This window comes from Macrobrachium rosenbergii, chromosome 31 (genome assembly GCF_040412425.1).
Source record: "Macrobrachium rosenbergii isolate ZJJX-2024 chromosome 31, ASM4041242v1, whole genome shotgun sequence".
NCBI lineage: Eukaryota > Metazoa > Arthropoda > Malacostraca > Decapoda > Palaemonidae > Macrobrachium > Macrobrachium rosenbergii.
In genome coordinates, this window is record NC_089771.1 from 24,433,205 (window position 1) to 24,449,398 (window position 16,194).

At 35.3% G+C, this 16,194-nt stretch overlaps 1 protein-coding gene and 1 long non-coding RNA gene across 3 annotated transcripts in view; both read left to right on the forward strand.

The window, feature by feature from the left end:
- Window positions 1-6,572: 6,572 nt before the first annotated feature.
- LOC136855255 (uncharacterized) lies at window positions 6,573-12,394 on the forward strand. The gene is made up of 5 exons (XR_010857969.1): window positions 6,573-7,780; window positions 9,958-10,053; window positions 10,329-10,460; window positions 11,789-11,858; window positions 12,343-12,394. It is a non-coding gene; the product is annotated as an uncharacterized lncRNA (long non-coding RNA).
- A 38-nt stretch (window positions 12,395-12,432) lies between these two features.
- Window positions 12,433-16,194, forward strand: part of LOC136855421 (uncharacterized) — a 31,816-nt gene continuing 28,054 nt past the window's right edge. For both annotated transcript variants that reach the window (XM_067132421.1, XM_067132422.1), the window contains exons 1-7: window positions 12,433-12,465; window positions 12,598-12,666; window positions 13,096-13,233; window positions 13,803-13,866; window positions 14,177-14,229; window positions 14,911-15,033; window positions 15,513-15,639. In XM_067132421.1, the coding sequence (XP_066988522.1) occupies window positions 12,445-12,465; window positions 12,598-12,666; window positions 13,096-13,233; window positions 13,803-13,866; window positions 14,177-14,229; window positions 14,911-15,033; window positions 15,513-15,639 (595 nt within the window). In that variant the 5' untranslated portion in view covers window positions 12,433-12,444. The remainder of the gene's footprint in view (window positions 12,466-12,597; window positions 12,667-13,095; window positions 13,234-13,802; window positions 13,867-14,176; window positions 14,230-14,910; window positions 15,034-15,512; window positions 15,640-16,194) is intronic.

Here is a 16,194-nt window from a genome sequence, read left to right on the forward strand (position 1 = left end):
CTGTGTGGTTTCAACCTATTCAAACCACACCTAACCTTACCCTGACCAAATATAACATGAGTAACTGGATCCTTGCTTACCTAATTCATGGTGTCACTTTGAAAGCATTCCATAGCTTTATCTTGATCAGAATCAGAAGCTTTTAGAGGTACCATGGGGACATTAAAATACATCCTTCTATTTCCTCTTTTATTCAAAATAAAAATTATGTACTTTCTAGCCTTTCCTCTTTTATTCAAAATAAAAACGATGTTCTTTCTAGCCTAACGATGTGCTTTCCAGCCTGAGCTGAACTACCATGCAGAGTCTCCTATGACAGCCTGTAACTGAGAGTCAGGTATTCTAAATTATAGCAAATATTGCTCATAATACTATGGCCCATCAGGCATCAAAGCCCATGGTTTGCACAAATCTAGGGCATTTAACACACCTCTGTTCCTTCAGTAACACCATAAGCCAAACTTCTACTAAACTCACAACAACGAAAATATTCAATACATTTTGTTTCGTAAGTGCTAATCTGAAGTTCTATATATATATCAAGAGCATATTTTTCATTTGCGATTCCAACTTACACTTTAAATCTTTAATTTCTACATTTCTTTATCTAATACACTTGTTACATAGATTTTAGGCACTTAATTTCACTTCACTTTCCAAGAAAATTACGAGAATCAAAAATGTGTAGGATTGTACCGTCTACTGTTTCACACACTTCTGAGGGTCCTGAAAATACAAATCTGTCAAAATTGTGGCGATCTGAACCAATTAATCAACCAACTCCTTTACAGAAGTATAACAGCCTTCGGCCCTACAGAAATCAACCATGGCCCCACACTTCTGCATTTGAACGTTAGTTTAGGCAACGGGACCCTGACTAGGATACCATAAGCTACTTTAGATTTTCAATGGAGTTTCCATATATGTTTAAATTAAGTAGGGCACTTAAACTGCAAGACAACTCGCTATGAAAACTACTTGACACTTAAGGGAGGTAAGCAATAGCCTAGTAGTATCTCGGCATGTGTAGCCGGTTGAAATATTGGTAAAATTTTATAAGTTGTCAATAAGACTCCAGCCAGCCATGTCTGCATGAAAAACCATTTTGGGTTTTTCAAGCAAAAATTACTAGGAAATGTTAGGGCATTAAAAGAACCTAAAATTACCAACCTAACGTAACCTTGAGGGTGTTTACTGGTTATAATTTTGCCGTATTAGATATGGGGGGGATATTGTCTTACTTTATAAAGTCGTAATTTGATTATTTATCATTTGCACATAGTGTTTACAGGGTTCAAAATAACGAGAATGAAGAGCTCTTTTAAAAAATGTAGGTTACAATTTTATATTGTGTATTGGCAACTTATAAAATAATACCAAAATATTATGATCAAGACTTTCTTGTTTTTGAGACACTTCCTTCACAGGTTACGTTTATTATAGTTTATATCTAACCTATATACATCATAACGACATTTTTAAGTTCTTGGACAAGATTTAAAAGCAGAGTATTGATAATAAACTGTTAATTAAACAACTAAAAATTGCTACAGATGGAGGAGGTGAGTCTATTATAGTCACTTTGGCAACTCATCCTGACACATTTGGCCTATTTTATACCTTCAATAGGATTTATGACAACATAATTCATTAAATAAATAATACAGTAACCTCTGACTGTATCAGAACTATAAATTAACAAGCACTGAACACAAATAAACTTAAATTTTAGTGAAAACTTACGAATCTTTTGCGGTACCTGTGTTTGTTTATGAGAATGTTTATGAGAAGCAACACAGCTTCTAAGGGAAAACGAACCTAAAAAAATTAAATCATAACATATGAAACCATTGCATTATTTGCATGTATAAAAAATAATTTTTGCATATAAATTTTTAACTCAATTATTAGTATGTTATAAATTCATATATATTATTTTATGACATTAATTATGCAAGTTATTTAACGGTTTCTTAACATTTTCATATTTGATTTTAGGCTTTTTTGGGGGGAGGATGAAGTCTAAACAATACCTCTATTGACATTTAAAGTAACTCTGCAACTAATATATAACCTTCGATTTCACCTAAATAATTATTTTTGTCAAATAAATATAAGAAAAGGACTGACAATAAATTATTTTCATAAATTCTAATATTAATTCTTTTTTTGTCGCAAAAATTACCAAAATAAATTTTTAAAAACACTGCATAGCAACTATTGTAACTTACGGTTTAATTAACAAATAGCTATACTCTAAACTTTATTCATAATGAACAAGCCCACATGGCCAACTGATTTGAAATTCCAGCTTCCAGAGAATATTAAGGTGTTCATTCGAAAGAAGTAACAGAAGGTTTATGAAATCCGAAAGAAGAGATCAGTTATCTCTAACTAATCAACAGGATACTGTTCATAGTCTCTCGGTGGTTAATTAAAGCTCTTGGCAATGTAAACGACTTTCAAAAAGTCCAATTCTCTTCTTTGTATTGTGTACAGTTTTCCATATCTATGCTGGTGTTCTTGTGGAAGTGTTAATACAGCTACGGTCTGCATTATTTACTAAATCTTGTTTAGTTGCTATGTTTTTCATTAACAATTTCCGTAATAATGTTAGCGCTGTATAATTTATAATTAGCTTTTGTCACAAATTTAAACTAGCGTTTTGGATTAAACAAATCACCCGTAAAATGAGCAAGTACACTAGAGATAAGTCATAATAATGCTAATCAGTTAAGCCACAGGCACAATAAAGGACACAATAAAAACTCACAATACAACAAGGCACAATAAATAAACTATGAAACACAGTAAGCCTCCATGATTTGGAAAAAATAATCAACATTTATGTACCTAGTTCTGTTACGTAACATCCTCTCGATCACAAGTCTGCTTGATAATCGCAGCCCAAAAACAGGTGGACCACAAAGAAACGGAGGGTTCTCTTTGTAGCAACTGCTCGAAAATGACCGTGTGACACGCATGTAGGGGTTGAAAAACGGCCACCAACAACTCATCCCCGAACCCACCCCACCCCGCAACACCCACAAAATCACCCAGTGAGGCGTAGACTAATAGAACGCGCTCTTTTTTACCGGAGCTTGGCGGGATGAGAATATGTGGCGTTGTTTGGGTGCGATCCTGACGGTGACGTATTGTTTCCCGCTAGGCGAGTGCCTAACTCCTCCTCTCGCAATGTGGACTTTGGAGGATAATTTATGGTTGTGTTGTGATTTTGCGTAATTGTTGTTTTTATAACTGGTTCTCACAGATAATGTATATTAAATGCTATTGGTTTTGGTATTGTTTCTTACAGTTGATGTGCTGTATATCTATTACTGAATAGGATTCTTACTGTAATTGGACTGATTTGCGTCCGTGGTAGAATGAATGAGAATTCTCAAATAAAACTGAGAGAGAGAGAGAGAGAGAGAGAGAGAGAGAGAGAGAGAGAGAGAGAGAGAGAGAGAGAGAGAGAGAGAGAGAATCCGGAAAAGCAGTTTCAGTCAATTACATATTTTACGATCCATTTTTCCCGTCTATCACCGGAAATAGACGGAAATCCGTACTACATATACAGACGAGACAGAAAGCTGACGGTATATGGATTTCCTGAACTGTAGACAGTTGAGAGAAAGATCTTAGTTTTCGATAATACAAAAGAATAACGAATATAATCTCTTGTTTATTGATATTTGTCATATGCATGCGATCAAAACATTGTAAACTTATGCTTAACTGTTTTTTATATAATATAGATGAAATCAAAATCAACATTTATATAATATATATCATGAAACCAAAACACTGAGCAACCTCTTGTTTCTGAGAAGTTTCTCAGCTATAATATACTTGAGACAGAGACAGTTAGTGATCCCTTGTTTTCCTTAAATATTCTGACCTTCAGGTGCCCTTAGACAATACCAGAAAGCTCAGACTGCTAAGACTTGAGACTGAAAAGGCTGAAAACAAGGTAACGTACTACGTATGGGTCATTGGTAAGACCAAGATGTTGTACAGGTATGTATAAGGACAGAGCAGCAACTGGGCACGGCATTTCTACCCTATTCATTTTTCATTTTCATTCCACTGTCATTTGGCCATACCCTGTACCCCTTTAGTTGAGAACATCTCTCAGTTACTCTGCCCTCAGCTACCCAAAGGTAAATTTCTCGAGGATTTTGTGAGAGCTTTGTAGCAAAGACCAGTCATCTTAATCTTGTTGGGCGTGATCCACTGAATAAATGTATCCTGGCGTGGAAATCAAGATGATACATAACGCTTTTCCAAAGGAAATGATACGCGAATGTACTCTTTGTATAAAACGACAATCAATGAACGATAAGAATAAAGAGGACAGGTGTTTACCTTGATAATAATTTCGACTTTTGTTCGCTTTTGCACAATAAAACTACGAAAGCACGGGCTATGATTTTGCTGAGCAACTTCCTGGTCAAAGATGGGCTGTTATTGATTGACACACAAAAGCGGACAACGGAGAGAGAGAGAGAGAGAGAGTAAACAGCAGGCGTAGTAACTGAAATTTGAGAGACAGACAGGGAGTAATAACTGAAATGAGAGAGAGAGAGAGAGAGAGAGAGAGAGAGAGAGAGAGAGAGAGAGAGAGAGAGAGAGAGAGAGATAAAATAGCAGGCGTAGTAATTGAAATTTGAGAGACAGACAGGGAGGGAGTAGTAACTAAAATGAGAGAGAGAGAGAGAGAGAGAGAGAGAGAGAGAGAGAGAGAGAGAGAGAGAGAGAGAGAGAGAGAGAGAGATAAAATAGTAGGAGTAATAACTGAAATTTGAGAGACAGACAGACAGAGAGTGAGTGAGAGAGGAAGAGTACTAGCTGAGAGAGAGAGAGAGAGAGAGAGAGAGAGAGAGAGAGAGAGAGAGAGAGAGAGAGAGAGAAACTAACGCTCTATAAGGCAGTAAGATGACCTCTTTCGCGAACGATAAAATACTTTTAAACAAAACAAGCGGCTGGACATACAACACGCAGCTATATTACCTATAATACACTTACCAATTCTCGTCTCTAAATAAAGAAATAAACATAACAAAATCCTATCTTTTACGTATGTAAATTAAAAACTTAATATCTAGCCACACTATCTTTATTTTGCTTAAAAGAAAACTATTGTGCCGACTTTGTCTGTCCGTCCGCACTTTTTCTGTCCACCCTCAGATCTTAAAAATTACTGAGGCTAGAGGGCTGCAAATTGGTATGCTCATCATCCACTCTCCAATCAACAAACATACTAAATTGCAGCCCTCTAGCCTCAGTAGTTTTTGTTTTACTTAAGGTTAAAGTTAGTCATAATGGTGCGTCTGGCAACGATATAGGATAGGCCACCACCGGGCCATGGTTAAAGTCTCATCGGTCGCGGGTCATACAGCATTATACTGAGACCATCAAAAGATAGATATATTTTCGGTGGCCTTGATTATACGATGTACAGAAAACTCGACTGCGCCGAAGAAACTTCGTTGCATTTTTACTTTTTTTATTGTTTTCACACGAAAGCAAGAAACTAAACCGATGGTAAACTCAAATAAACTTTCTATTCGATAACAGTTATTTTATTCGCTATTTCCGAATACATTTCACTTCTTTTTTTTTTCAAAGAAGTACCGTTACTATAAACATGCAAGGCTTTTTAAAGCTCTCGTCCAAATAAGGGTAACATGACACAAATATAAGCCTTAAATTTGCAATGAATTACACTACTTAGAAATCACTGAAACGTCATATTCTAAAAGTTCCTCTTTTTTGTGGAATATATAACTGTAATTACGTTCAAATTACATTTGAATAACTGCACTGTATTATTTTATATGTAACAACTGTATTTACCTTCAAATTATATTTGAATAACTGTACTGTATTCTTTTATAAATACGAGTAAGACTGCTTTTGCCTTCAAATTACATTTAAGTAACTATTCTAGAATTTTATTGGCCAATTTGCAAGATTTGCAATCACTGTTGCCAACTTCTGTAGTGAAACTTACTGATTTGCAATAAATACTATGCTTTTGGTTATACAAACAAACTAGAGACAAGAAAAATAGTTTATTTTATATCATATGTGGTTGGTGTTAATTCTACCTTCACTAATATTAGTTCTAATAAAACCTTGTTTATAATTTTACCTTATACTGTTATTTCTGTCCTTACATCAGCTGAGATACCATCGAACTCTAAAATATGTTTTTTTTTTTTTCTTAATAATCTATCTCACAGTTCACGTCAAATCTCCGTATCACAGTTCCATCTCTAGTTCTTCAGGGAATACTTAACATAATATAACCTATCACAACAATCAGATGCTTTATTTAAATTACCAGTGTATTCATACCGCCAAAAATGGCGGTAACATGATGGAAAACCGCAACACTGCCCAATGACGCTGTTGCGGTTTCGGACGCAGCGGAAATATCCATCTTATTAAGTATTCATCGGGAGTTCTGTTTGCAAAAAACGCCTCCGAATTGCAGTCATTATATTCGGTGACCAGGAACGAGTTTGGGTTATCAGTCATGTTTAAAAGGGCAATGGTATCAAAATATCGTATGTCAGTGATTTTTAAATGAATTCATTTTTGTCCTGTTTTGCATTAAAATCGGTTTTATTTGATCTAAGACAGAACCTCACATTGTTCAGTTTTAACCATTTCGTAATGGACAATTGCTGGAAGCATATGATGCATAAACAATACTTGCCAAATTCATATTAAAAAGATAACAAAATAAACAATACACTTCCATTTATACATCTAGGTGTCATGTGTGTAGGCCTATGTACATCCTTGCAAATAACATGCATACGGACGTGCCTCATCAACTTAAAGAAAAGAAACATGATTGCATTGTTCATACACCTGAACATTAGACCTACAGCCAAACAGCGTTGCTGTATACCTAAAGCTTTAGTTATATTAACAGTATTCCCCAACCACGAGTCATTGTGTCCCGTACTTGCCCCAAACGGATGGGAATAATAGGTGCAGTTCAGGCACTCCGCCCTGCGATGGACAGGATGTAAAGGGGAGAGAGAGAGAGAGAGAGAGAGAGAGAGAGAGAGAGAGAGAGAGAGAGAGAGAGAGAGAGAGAGAGAGAATCCCCCGCCCTATGACCAACGAAACCGCCTTTGATCTCTATATTTTATTCATGTTCGTTGCATCCAGATGCGTTCGTTGTGACACGAATAACACGAATAGCCATGGATGAATTATAGGTGCCTAGAATGACATTAGTCTTATGTGGGTTATATATAATAAACTGCATTTCCCGGCGTCGAAGACGTACCTAGGCCTATCCTAACCCCCGCGGAAGGTTCTGGTGGCTAGTGGTTTGCGCAATCTTGTCAATCCTCTTATTTATCTACTTAGTCATCTATTTATGTATCTATTCATCTATTTACTTTATTAATACAACGACATATCTTCACATTTGTTGTGGTTATGTCCAGATATGTCGTGACTAGTAATATACAATTAATTAAAACAATTATATATAGGTCTAATAATGTTTCCCCACATGTACAGTCATTGCTTTACGATTTCCATCGATACTCCATTTTGGTGAGAGCTTTAGGTGCTATGTGCGTGTACATCAGTTTGTACATCCGTGTGTGCATGTGTACGTGTGTTTCTGTCGTAGGTTATATATAGGGCGGGGTCCGTTTTGTTTTTGTCATATCAGTGTAAGCTCTGTCAGTGTCAGCGTCACCTACGGTTACTTTTGATTACAACCAATCGGAGCCTCTTGATTTCGGTAAGTTTAATATCATTTTAAATAAGTAGGGGTATGAATTGTGTTTAGACAGAAAATATGTCTAAAAGTTTTTTTTTCTTTTTTTTTGGAGAATGAAGCTTCAGGAGACATATCAGGGGTGCTACCCCAAGGGAAATCACGAAAGTTCCATATGTAGATGAGACAATGACGGAAGGAAGATAAAGATGGTCTGGACATGTTGGAAGACCTAGGCCTGCTTAGACGAGAGCTAATTGAGGTTGGAGGAAAGTGGAAATTTGTGGAGAATAGAACACAGGAAACACATGAGTGGCGGAATTTCACAGAGGCTCTTTGCGCTGCAAAGGCGATGACGATAATGATTATTATTACATTTAGGGAACAAAAATTAATTTTTAGAACATTTCTGATGTATTTTATTCTGCCCTAAAATGGAAGACTGCCGTATCTGCAAAAATACAAAACTGAGAAAAATGGTAGATACTTCCTTGCCTTACCACTGATTTTGCTGCAGATACTGCAAATGGGACCCCCTAAATACTCGTGGAATCCATTGAAGGATCATTCTGAAACTGCAGTAACTGTGCATTAGTGTTTCACGAGCCCAATGGGTGGCATATCTCAATTTCGAAAATTTTGCAGATACTGTTATTTTCCATTTTAGGGCATTATTGTGAAATGCTCTCCGGGATATCATCTTATGTAATACAATTCATTACAGCAACGGTTCCGTTGTCAAGAGCTACAAATTTAGAACAGGCTTGCAAAGTGGTGTTCATTTCGTCTTGAACACTTGTTCTGAAGGAGGAATTTTGAGGCTCTAATTTGCATAGGGTGGAAAATCTACCATGAAAATAGGACAGTTACTCATTCTGACATATTCTTGGTCTCATTGTTTCCCATTTCCACTCCCACTGGACTCCCAAAGTAAGCTGGACATTTCTGTAAAGCTTATAAGAGCTTATGTGACCAAAGCGTTTGGCTTTGCTTAATAATCTCTGGAGTTTAAGATCTTTAGTGAATGTAGAGGCTAGGCTCTATAGCAGTGTGCCTTCATTTACTTCTCATGTAGAGATGGAATTAATGATTTCTGTTAATAAATAAATATGCAACATGTATAGAAAGTTGTATTCTTGAAATAATATATATATACACACACACAGCACATATGATTATTTGAGCTGGTGCTACATCAACACTGTTCAATAGTGAATGTTAAAAGGAGCTAGGCCAATAAGGTACTTATATGGTAAATACAGGGTGGCATAGCAACTTGCTATGTCACTTGCATAACAATAGGCCGTGAAATTAACTCGTCCATACCATCCGGTTTCTAGTGTCCCACTGACATGTTAACATTGTTTGATCGCGGAAATCAGGTTCCAGAATCTGGAATATGGACGAGTGTTTTCTGGAAAACGTTGTGGTCTCACTCCAGTGACTCAAATAGATATCATAAACATAAGAAAAGACAAAGACATAAACAAAAAATAAACAAAAAGCGTAATAAACAAAAACAAAAAGCGTAATTATTTCGGTTCTCGACTGGAAGGAACCAGGCCGCGGTTGTAGTCTTTCAGGTTTACCCAAAAACCAGCGAAATATCTTTTTATTTTACTTTCATTCAAGGATCATGAAGCAAATTGGGTTTATAATTACTTCAAAATCTTTCTGCTCAACTGCATATACCTTAAAAACTCTTTAATTACCATTATGAATTCCTAAATTCATGGTGACGCTGTAAGATTGCAGTAGCTGGGCAGTCATTGTAAAATTTAATAGTTTCCCATTAATTTATTCCCTATGAAGAAAACAGATATAAAAGTTATGGATAACTATTATAAATATTAAAGCACCTCGTTAATCCCATGGAATTAGATGTAAAATAAAATAGATGATTACACTCTGCTTCTTTGTAAAAAATGCCCAAATGCTTTGACTTAGAATTGAATCTCTTCTATACGTACAAGAGATATATAAGAATCTTATTGGGATTTTTTTTTCTTTACAAATTAGTTTACTCGAATGACTTTCCTCACAACCTGTTTCACTTCTTGGTAAACAATCTTTTCGAATACTCCATGTTTAAGAAATGAACCACATGAATCATAAATACTTTGTTCATTCCCTTTTGTTCTCCATAATCTATTAATATGATAATTCACCTTCGTTTTTATGAATGACATTTTCCCCAACAGGTGGGACAATGTTCACCTTGAGAGTCCTCGTCTTGGTGGCGGCATACCTGACCTTAATTGCTGCCCACCCCCATAATCATCGCCATTACCACACAGGTGAGCTTCAGAAATGCCTACAGGTGGGACTGTTTCAAGAGCTTTAGCTTTATCTTCGTGGTGCTGAGTGTCCTGTCAGCTTTCTTTCAAGAAACGCCAAGTTTAGACTTCATGTTTGAAGAATTACTTGCATTTCGGTTTCATAAAGTACTAGGTAACTTTATCTGAGCTGAAATAATGGAGGCATTTCACAGACAAACATTGAAACTGTTAGTTTAAAGTTTACAGTCACTGAAGACTCAAGGCTAGGCCTAATTTCTTCTTCTTCTTCGCAGGAGAATGTATGGAAATGAGGACATCAGCCAGAACTGGACGTACCCAGTGGATCAGCCATCCTTTCAAGTGCATGAAGGATATCAAACTTCCAAGAGAGGAACGCCAAGCTAAGCAGATCTTGTGGACGCAAGGTAAATTATTAGACAATCTTCTAACCAACTTTGGAATATAGAAACCTTACCCTCTCTTTCTCTCTCTCTCTTTCCTGATGTTTATGAACTTTGTACGTTTCCTTTTAAATTACTATTCTATCTTCTGCCTTCTACCTAGCTTTGGGATATAGAAATCTTACCCTCTTGATTCCTGAAGTTTATCAAACTCTTTCATTTTCTTTTAAAAGATTGGTCTAGCGTCTTTATAAAAGACTGAATTTAACGTTTTCGCGTCTATTTTCATTTACTCTACTCATATTAACTGTTTTATTTTAAAAGACTGGTCTATCGCATCTATAAAAGATTGAGTATAACTTTTTCGTGTCTATTTTTAAGTACTCGACGCAAATTAACTGCCTCTTAAAGTCTACAGGAAATCTTTGGAACACAGAATATTCTTCTCCTTTTTTTCAAATCAAGATTCATGCTTATTTACATTCTTTTAAAAGACTTTGTTTGTCTCTCCCGTAAGGAAAAGGCACTTTCATCTGGAGTTTAACATCAATACCTTGAATTGACCTTGTAATCAGCCTTCAAGATGAACATGTGAGGGACATTCACGCTTTTCCTAGTTTACTGAACGTTCGCAAAAATAAACAGGGCTGGATAATTACTTTAACTAAATCCCGCCTGGTACCTTTTTCGGATTTACGTTCGCTCTGAAATATGATTTATTTATTGGACAAAAAAGGAAAACTGCTTTTCATGGTGCTTCACTTTCTAGACCGATTTATTTAATTCATTGTTGCTGAGCGGACCTTGCCTTAAGGGTTAATTCAGTTTTGAAATTATTATTTTTTTAAAAGAAATATTGTATATTTCATCAGTTACAGCTTCCGCTTCAAGTGTATAGTGGAATCCCTCTCCTGTGAAGTGTTTTTATTCTGTCATAGTTAACTTTGTATTGTTTAAAGCAATTTATTATATATTTAACTTTGTATACCTTCGCCTGGTCTTTCGAGTACAATTCACAATAAAAATGTTCATATTCATAGAATTTTGACTGTGAAATCGTGAATTTTGAAATATTCAGTTACATGAACTAGTCACAATACCAAGAATCTAGTGTCTTCCTCTATTCCGTAAAGATTTACATGTCACTATTTAGATATTTTATATAACAGACAAATGATGAATGTTCTGTTTAGATGAATTGTTTATCTTCACAAGTTGGAAATAATATTCAACCTACTGGGACATATCAGTGTTACAGGTATGCTTTTAATAATATATATATATATATATATATATATATATATATATATATATATATATATATATATATATATATATATTTTTTTTTTCAGGCCCATGACTATATGCTGAGTTTCTTCAAAGGAGACAAGATTGACAATTTGAAGTACAAAAACTTGGAGGGTGAGCCATTATTAATATATATATATATATATATATATATATATATATATATATATATATATATATATATATATATATATATATATATATATATATATATATATATATATATATATATATATAGCTAAAATTTACAAAATATACATTTAGATATTATCTAAAGAGTATGTTTAGCTATTATTAAAAAATATACATTAGCTATCATTTAAAAGATGTGCATTGATATTATATAAAAATATGCATTCAGCTATAATCTAAAAATATGCAATTAGCTATTATTAAAAAAATAGACATTAAGCTATTCTTTAAAAAATATACATTCAGCTATTATTTAAAAAATATAGTTAGCTACTATTAAAAAATATACATCTAGCTATCATTTCAAAATACACATTTAGCTATTAATAAAAAAAAAGTACATTTGGTATATTTAACGAAATATACTTTCAGCCATTATTTAACGAATATTTGTGCTGTAATTCAGAGGTGAAAACGAAGAGACACGAATTCTTCGCCCGCTGTATGGTAGACTGACGGACTTTTGAAAACAGATGGGTCACTGATGAAAATCCAAAACAGTCTCAGGATGGATTCGTCTGATGTCTCAGTGAGTGTGAAGATTCGCCTATAGCCCCTCTTTCTTGAAGAGGCGTGTTCATATTGGTATATCACCTGGAAATTATATTATGTCTTTTATTTCTTTGCTTGAATAATGAAGCGTTTTTTTTTTTTGTTTCAGGCCTTGATGAAGATGCAGACAATAATCAATATTTGTGCAACAAATAGCACCGGAGGGAATGCAACAGAGGTGAGAGAGAGAGAAAGAGAGAAGAGAGGCAAAGCAGATTAAGTTTGTGTGAGTGTGTAAGAGAGAGAGAAAGAGAGAGAGAGAGAGAGAGAGAGAGAGAGAGAGAGAGAGAGAGAGAGGCAAGGCAGATTAAGTTTGAGAGAGACGAGAGAGAGAGAGAGAGAGAGAGAGAGAGAGAGAGAGAGAGAGAGGCAAAGCAGATTAAGTTTGTGTGTGTACGAGAGAGAGAGAGAGAGAGAGAGAGAGAGAGAGAGAGAGAGAGAGAGAGAGAGAGAGAGAAATGAGCAATCGAACACTGCCATAATTATGTAACAATTTTGAAGTCAACAAAAACAAAGCTCCTTTAGCAAACCTGCACATAATTTATTTTCAGAAATGCTTTACCTGAAACACAATGATAATAAATCTTTTAACCATCTTTCCCCAAAGCAATTCCTTCTCCTGAGAAGCTGTGTACGGCAGCTGGTACAAGAACACTGCACATTGCACCAGCAACTCCTGAGATCTTACTTGGAGAGAGGCAGAGATGCGTCAACTGCTTGTGCTAACGTTAGCACTGATCACCAGGTAAGCGCTATCTTTAGCCTTCTTAAGAGGTAGCAATGGCTGTTTTCTTGGTCTAAAACGTTAGAGTTTTTGCTTAAGCTTACTGATTATAAACTTCCTTGATGATGTTATAATATGGAGAAGTTATATGTAATTTACATGAAAGGGAAGGCTAGCATTTTTGCCTCATTTTCTTGTTAACTTCAGGAGAAATACCTAGTTCAAGTGTTATAACCAACATATCTTGTCACATAAGATGTAGTGCTTTCAATAGCAATTTGTAACTTTTTTGGGGTCAGTCACTAATATTCAAGCCTTTCTTCCCAGGTACATGAGAAACCATTTCCCACTTTTATTAAGTTCTAAAACGCAAGAGCACACAAACCATTACCAGAAAAAGTATATAAGGCTTTTTGTAAACAACTGATAAGTAATTTATTGATTATCTTAAGAATATCTTAAGTTTTTGACTGAATGATCATTTTACATGTACTCACCAGCGTCATTGTTCAATAATGTTTCAATCGTAATTGTTCCAATAATATTTAAATCGTCATTGTTCCAATAATATTTCAATCTTGTCTTTCCAGAATCTGTTGCTTGAGGAGCTTTTCGATACGTGTATGTCTGAGCATGCAGTCAAGTCTGCTTCAGGTAAATAAATGAAAATTTTTTTGAAAGAGAGAGAGAGAGAGAGAGAGAGAGAGAGAGAGAGAGAGAGAGAGAGAGAGAGAGAGAGAGAGAGAGAGAGGAGTAGCCATGATGATATATATCAATCGTTTAAAACTACAAAATTATGAAATATCCTGATAGATATTTGTAATCTATATCTGTGTGTTCGTTACACGTACCATACGTATTAACACCCATTTTAAAGGTAAATGCAGCATATTCAGGTTACTAAGCATTCTCTTGTTTCAAACAAGAATGTCTTTTAAAATTAAATTCATTTTCTGTTTGGCAGGTACAAAGGAACTCTCTGTTCTAGCAAGCTCAAACAAGGGTCGCTTTGCCCAGGTAAGCCCCTTGACAAAGGAAATATTTAATGAAGAATATCAGTTTATAGTAGATAACTAGTAGTAATGGATGTATTCAAAAAATAGTCTACTGAAGAAGGGAGGAGGAAAATAAATAGTGTAAAATATCCCTGAAAAAATGACGTTTGCAATTGAGAATTGATCTAATATGCCATTAGTGATGACAGTCTCAAAGTGGTTAGATGAACAATTCACGAATTATCTTAGTTCTCAAATTCTCAAATCCATTTTAGACAGTATAGGAAACGGGAGATTACCCAAAGTCACAACCAACCTTGGTAAGACCTGAATGTTCCCTAGATTTGGTTATAAGAACAATCTCTTTGCAGTCAAGAAAATTAGTCGAATTCAGGATGTTATAAAAGGTAATTGTTGAATTCAGAATGATCTGTAACTGTATAGAGTAAAAAAAGTGAGAATAATTTGTAAGATCAAGGTAATTATATTTCTTTAGAGTTAGCGGAATTAGAGTATGGTTCTTGGAGCAAAAGCAGAAAATTTTCAAGAATTATGCCAGAAATTACTGTAGGTGACCATTCCAGAAAAAAAAGCCCAGATTAAAATCCCAGAATAAATCCCTTGATAAAGGTAGCTATTGATACCAATAACCTCGAAATTATACAAAATATTAAACGTTAATTATCAATTATCTCATTTTCAGACGATGGTCTCGTCCAAGATCTGCGTGGCCGAGAAGATGAACTGGTTCTCTCAAGAGACAGGCTTCAATGGCCAGCTGTACAGAGACTTCGTGTCCAATTTCACCTGGGAGTTTGCCCCTGAAGTGAGTATGATTTCTCTCAGAATTATGACGTTGAAGAGGAAAAAAAAATGTCATCACTTGCATCACAAAAGCTAAATACATAGACGAATGGACTATTGGTACGTGAACCAAAGCAGGAAGGGTAACCTCCCTGCAAAATCGAATAAATCGTTGCTCTGTGACAAATCTCGTAGAAGAATTTTTATGTATGAAGACTGCAGAAAAATTTGCAGATTATATGTTAGCTTTGCTGTATAACTTAAAAAAGGATAATATAATAAATCTTTATAAAAAAAACGAACATTTTGACAAATTTATCAGTTTTAACATGCTCCATTTCTTTTATACACAGGTTAATCTATGAGCACTGCTGCTCCCATATTCTTTTCAGTGCATTCTGATGAATACCTAATTGTATATTATATAAGGATATGCACCATTCTAAATGTTTAGGATCCCATTTTACTAAATTAATTGATTTCCTTTTTCTATCAATGCAGGGAAGGAAGGAAGTCTTAAGAGCAATGGAGGAATGTGACACAGAACTGGAAGGCAGCGCCTACAACCAGGTCCACCAATGGGAATCCTGCCTTGCTCCTAAGGTGGTGGAGATTTGTGGGTTCAACAGTAAGTTCAGAAGTCCTTTGGAAAAGTTAGTTTTTTGTCCTAAAATTTGCAGAATTAGAAATTAATGCAGGAGGGCGGTTAGCAGCCTACAAAAACAAGATTTGTAAGAAACCTTTTAGATGGCTGACATCAATTACTGTTTTAAAATGATTGGCCAAACCGGTCGAGAATAATATACTTTGTGCTTAATTAATTTCTTGTGTTCGTCTATATTAGCAGGGGCTTTAGTTAAAGTAACTGCAAAATGTATATATTTGCCATGTATACAATACACAGACCTACCCTAACCCTTGACCTCGTCACACGATTGACCTGGCCTCTCGTTCTGTTTCTTTCCAGACAACATCACCAAAATAGGCCTACAGAGGCTTTCGGTGCAGTACAGGCAATATGTATACACATGCAATAGCCTGCAACATTTAGGCCTAATCTAACCCATGACCTCGTTCCAGAGTGACCTGACCCCTGACCTCTCTTTTTCTTTCTGTTACTTTCGAGAAACCTTTAGTTTACTTAATTCACTTTTAGTGTGCCTATATCAGCAAGGGACTTTTG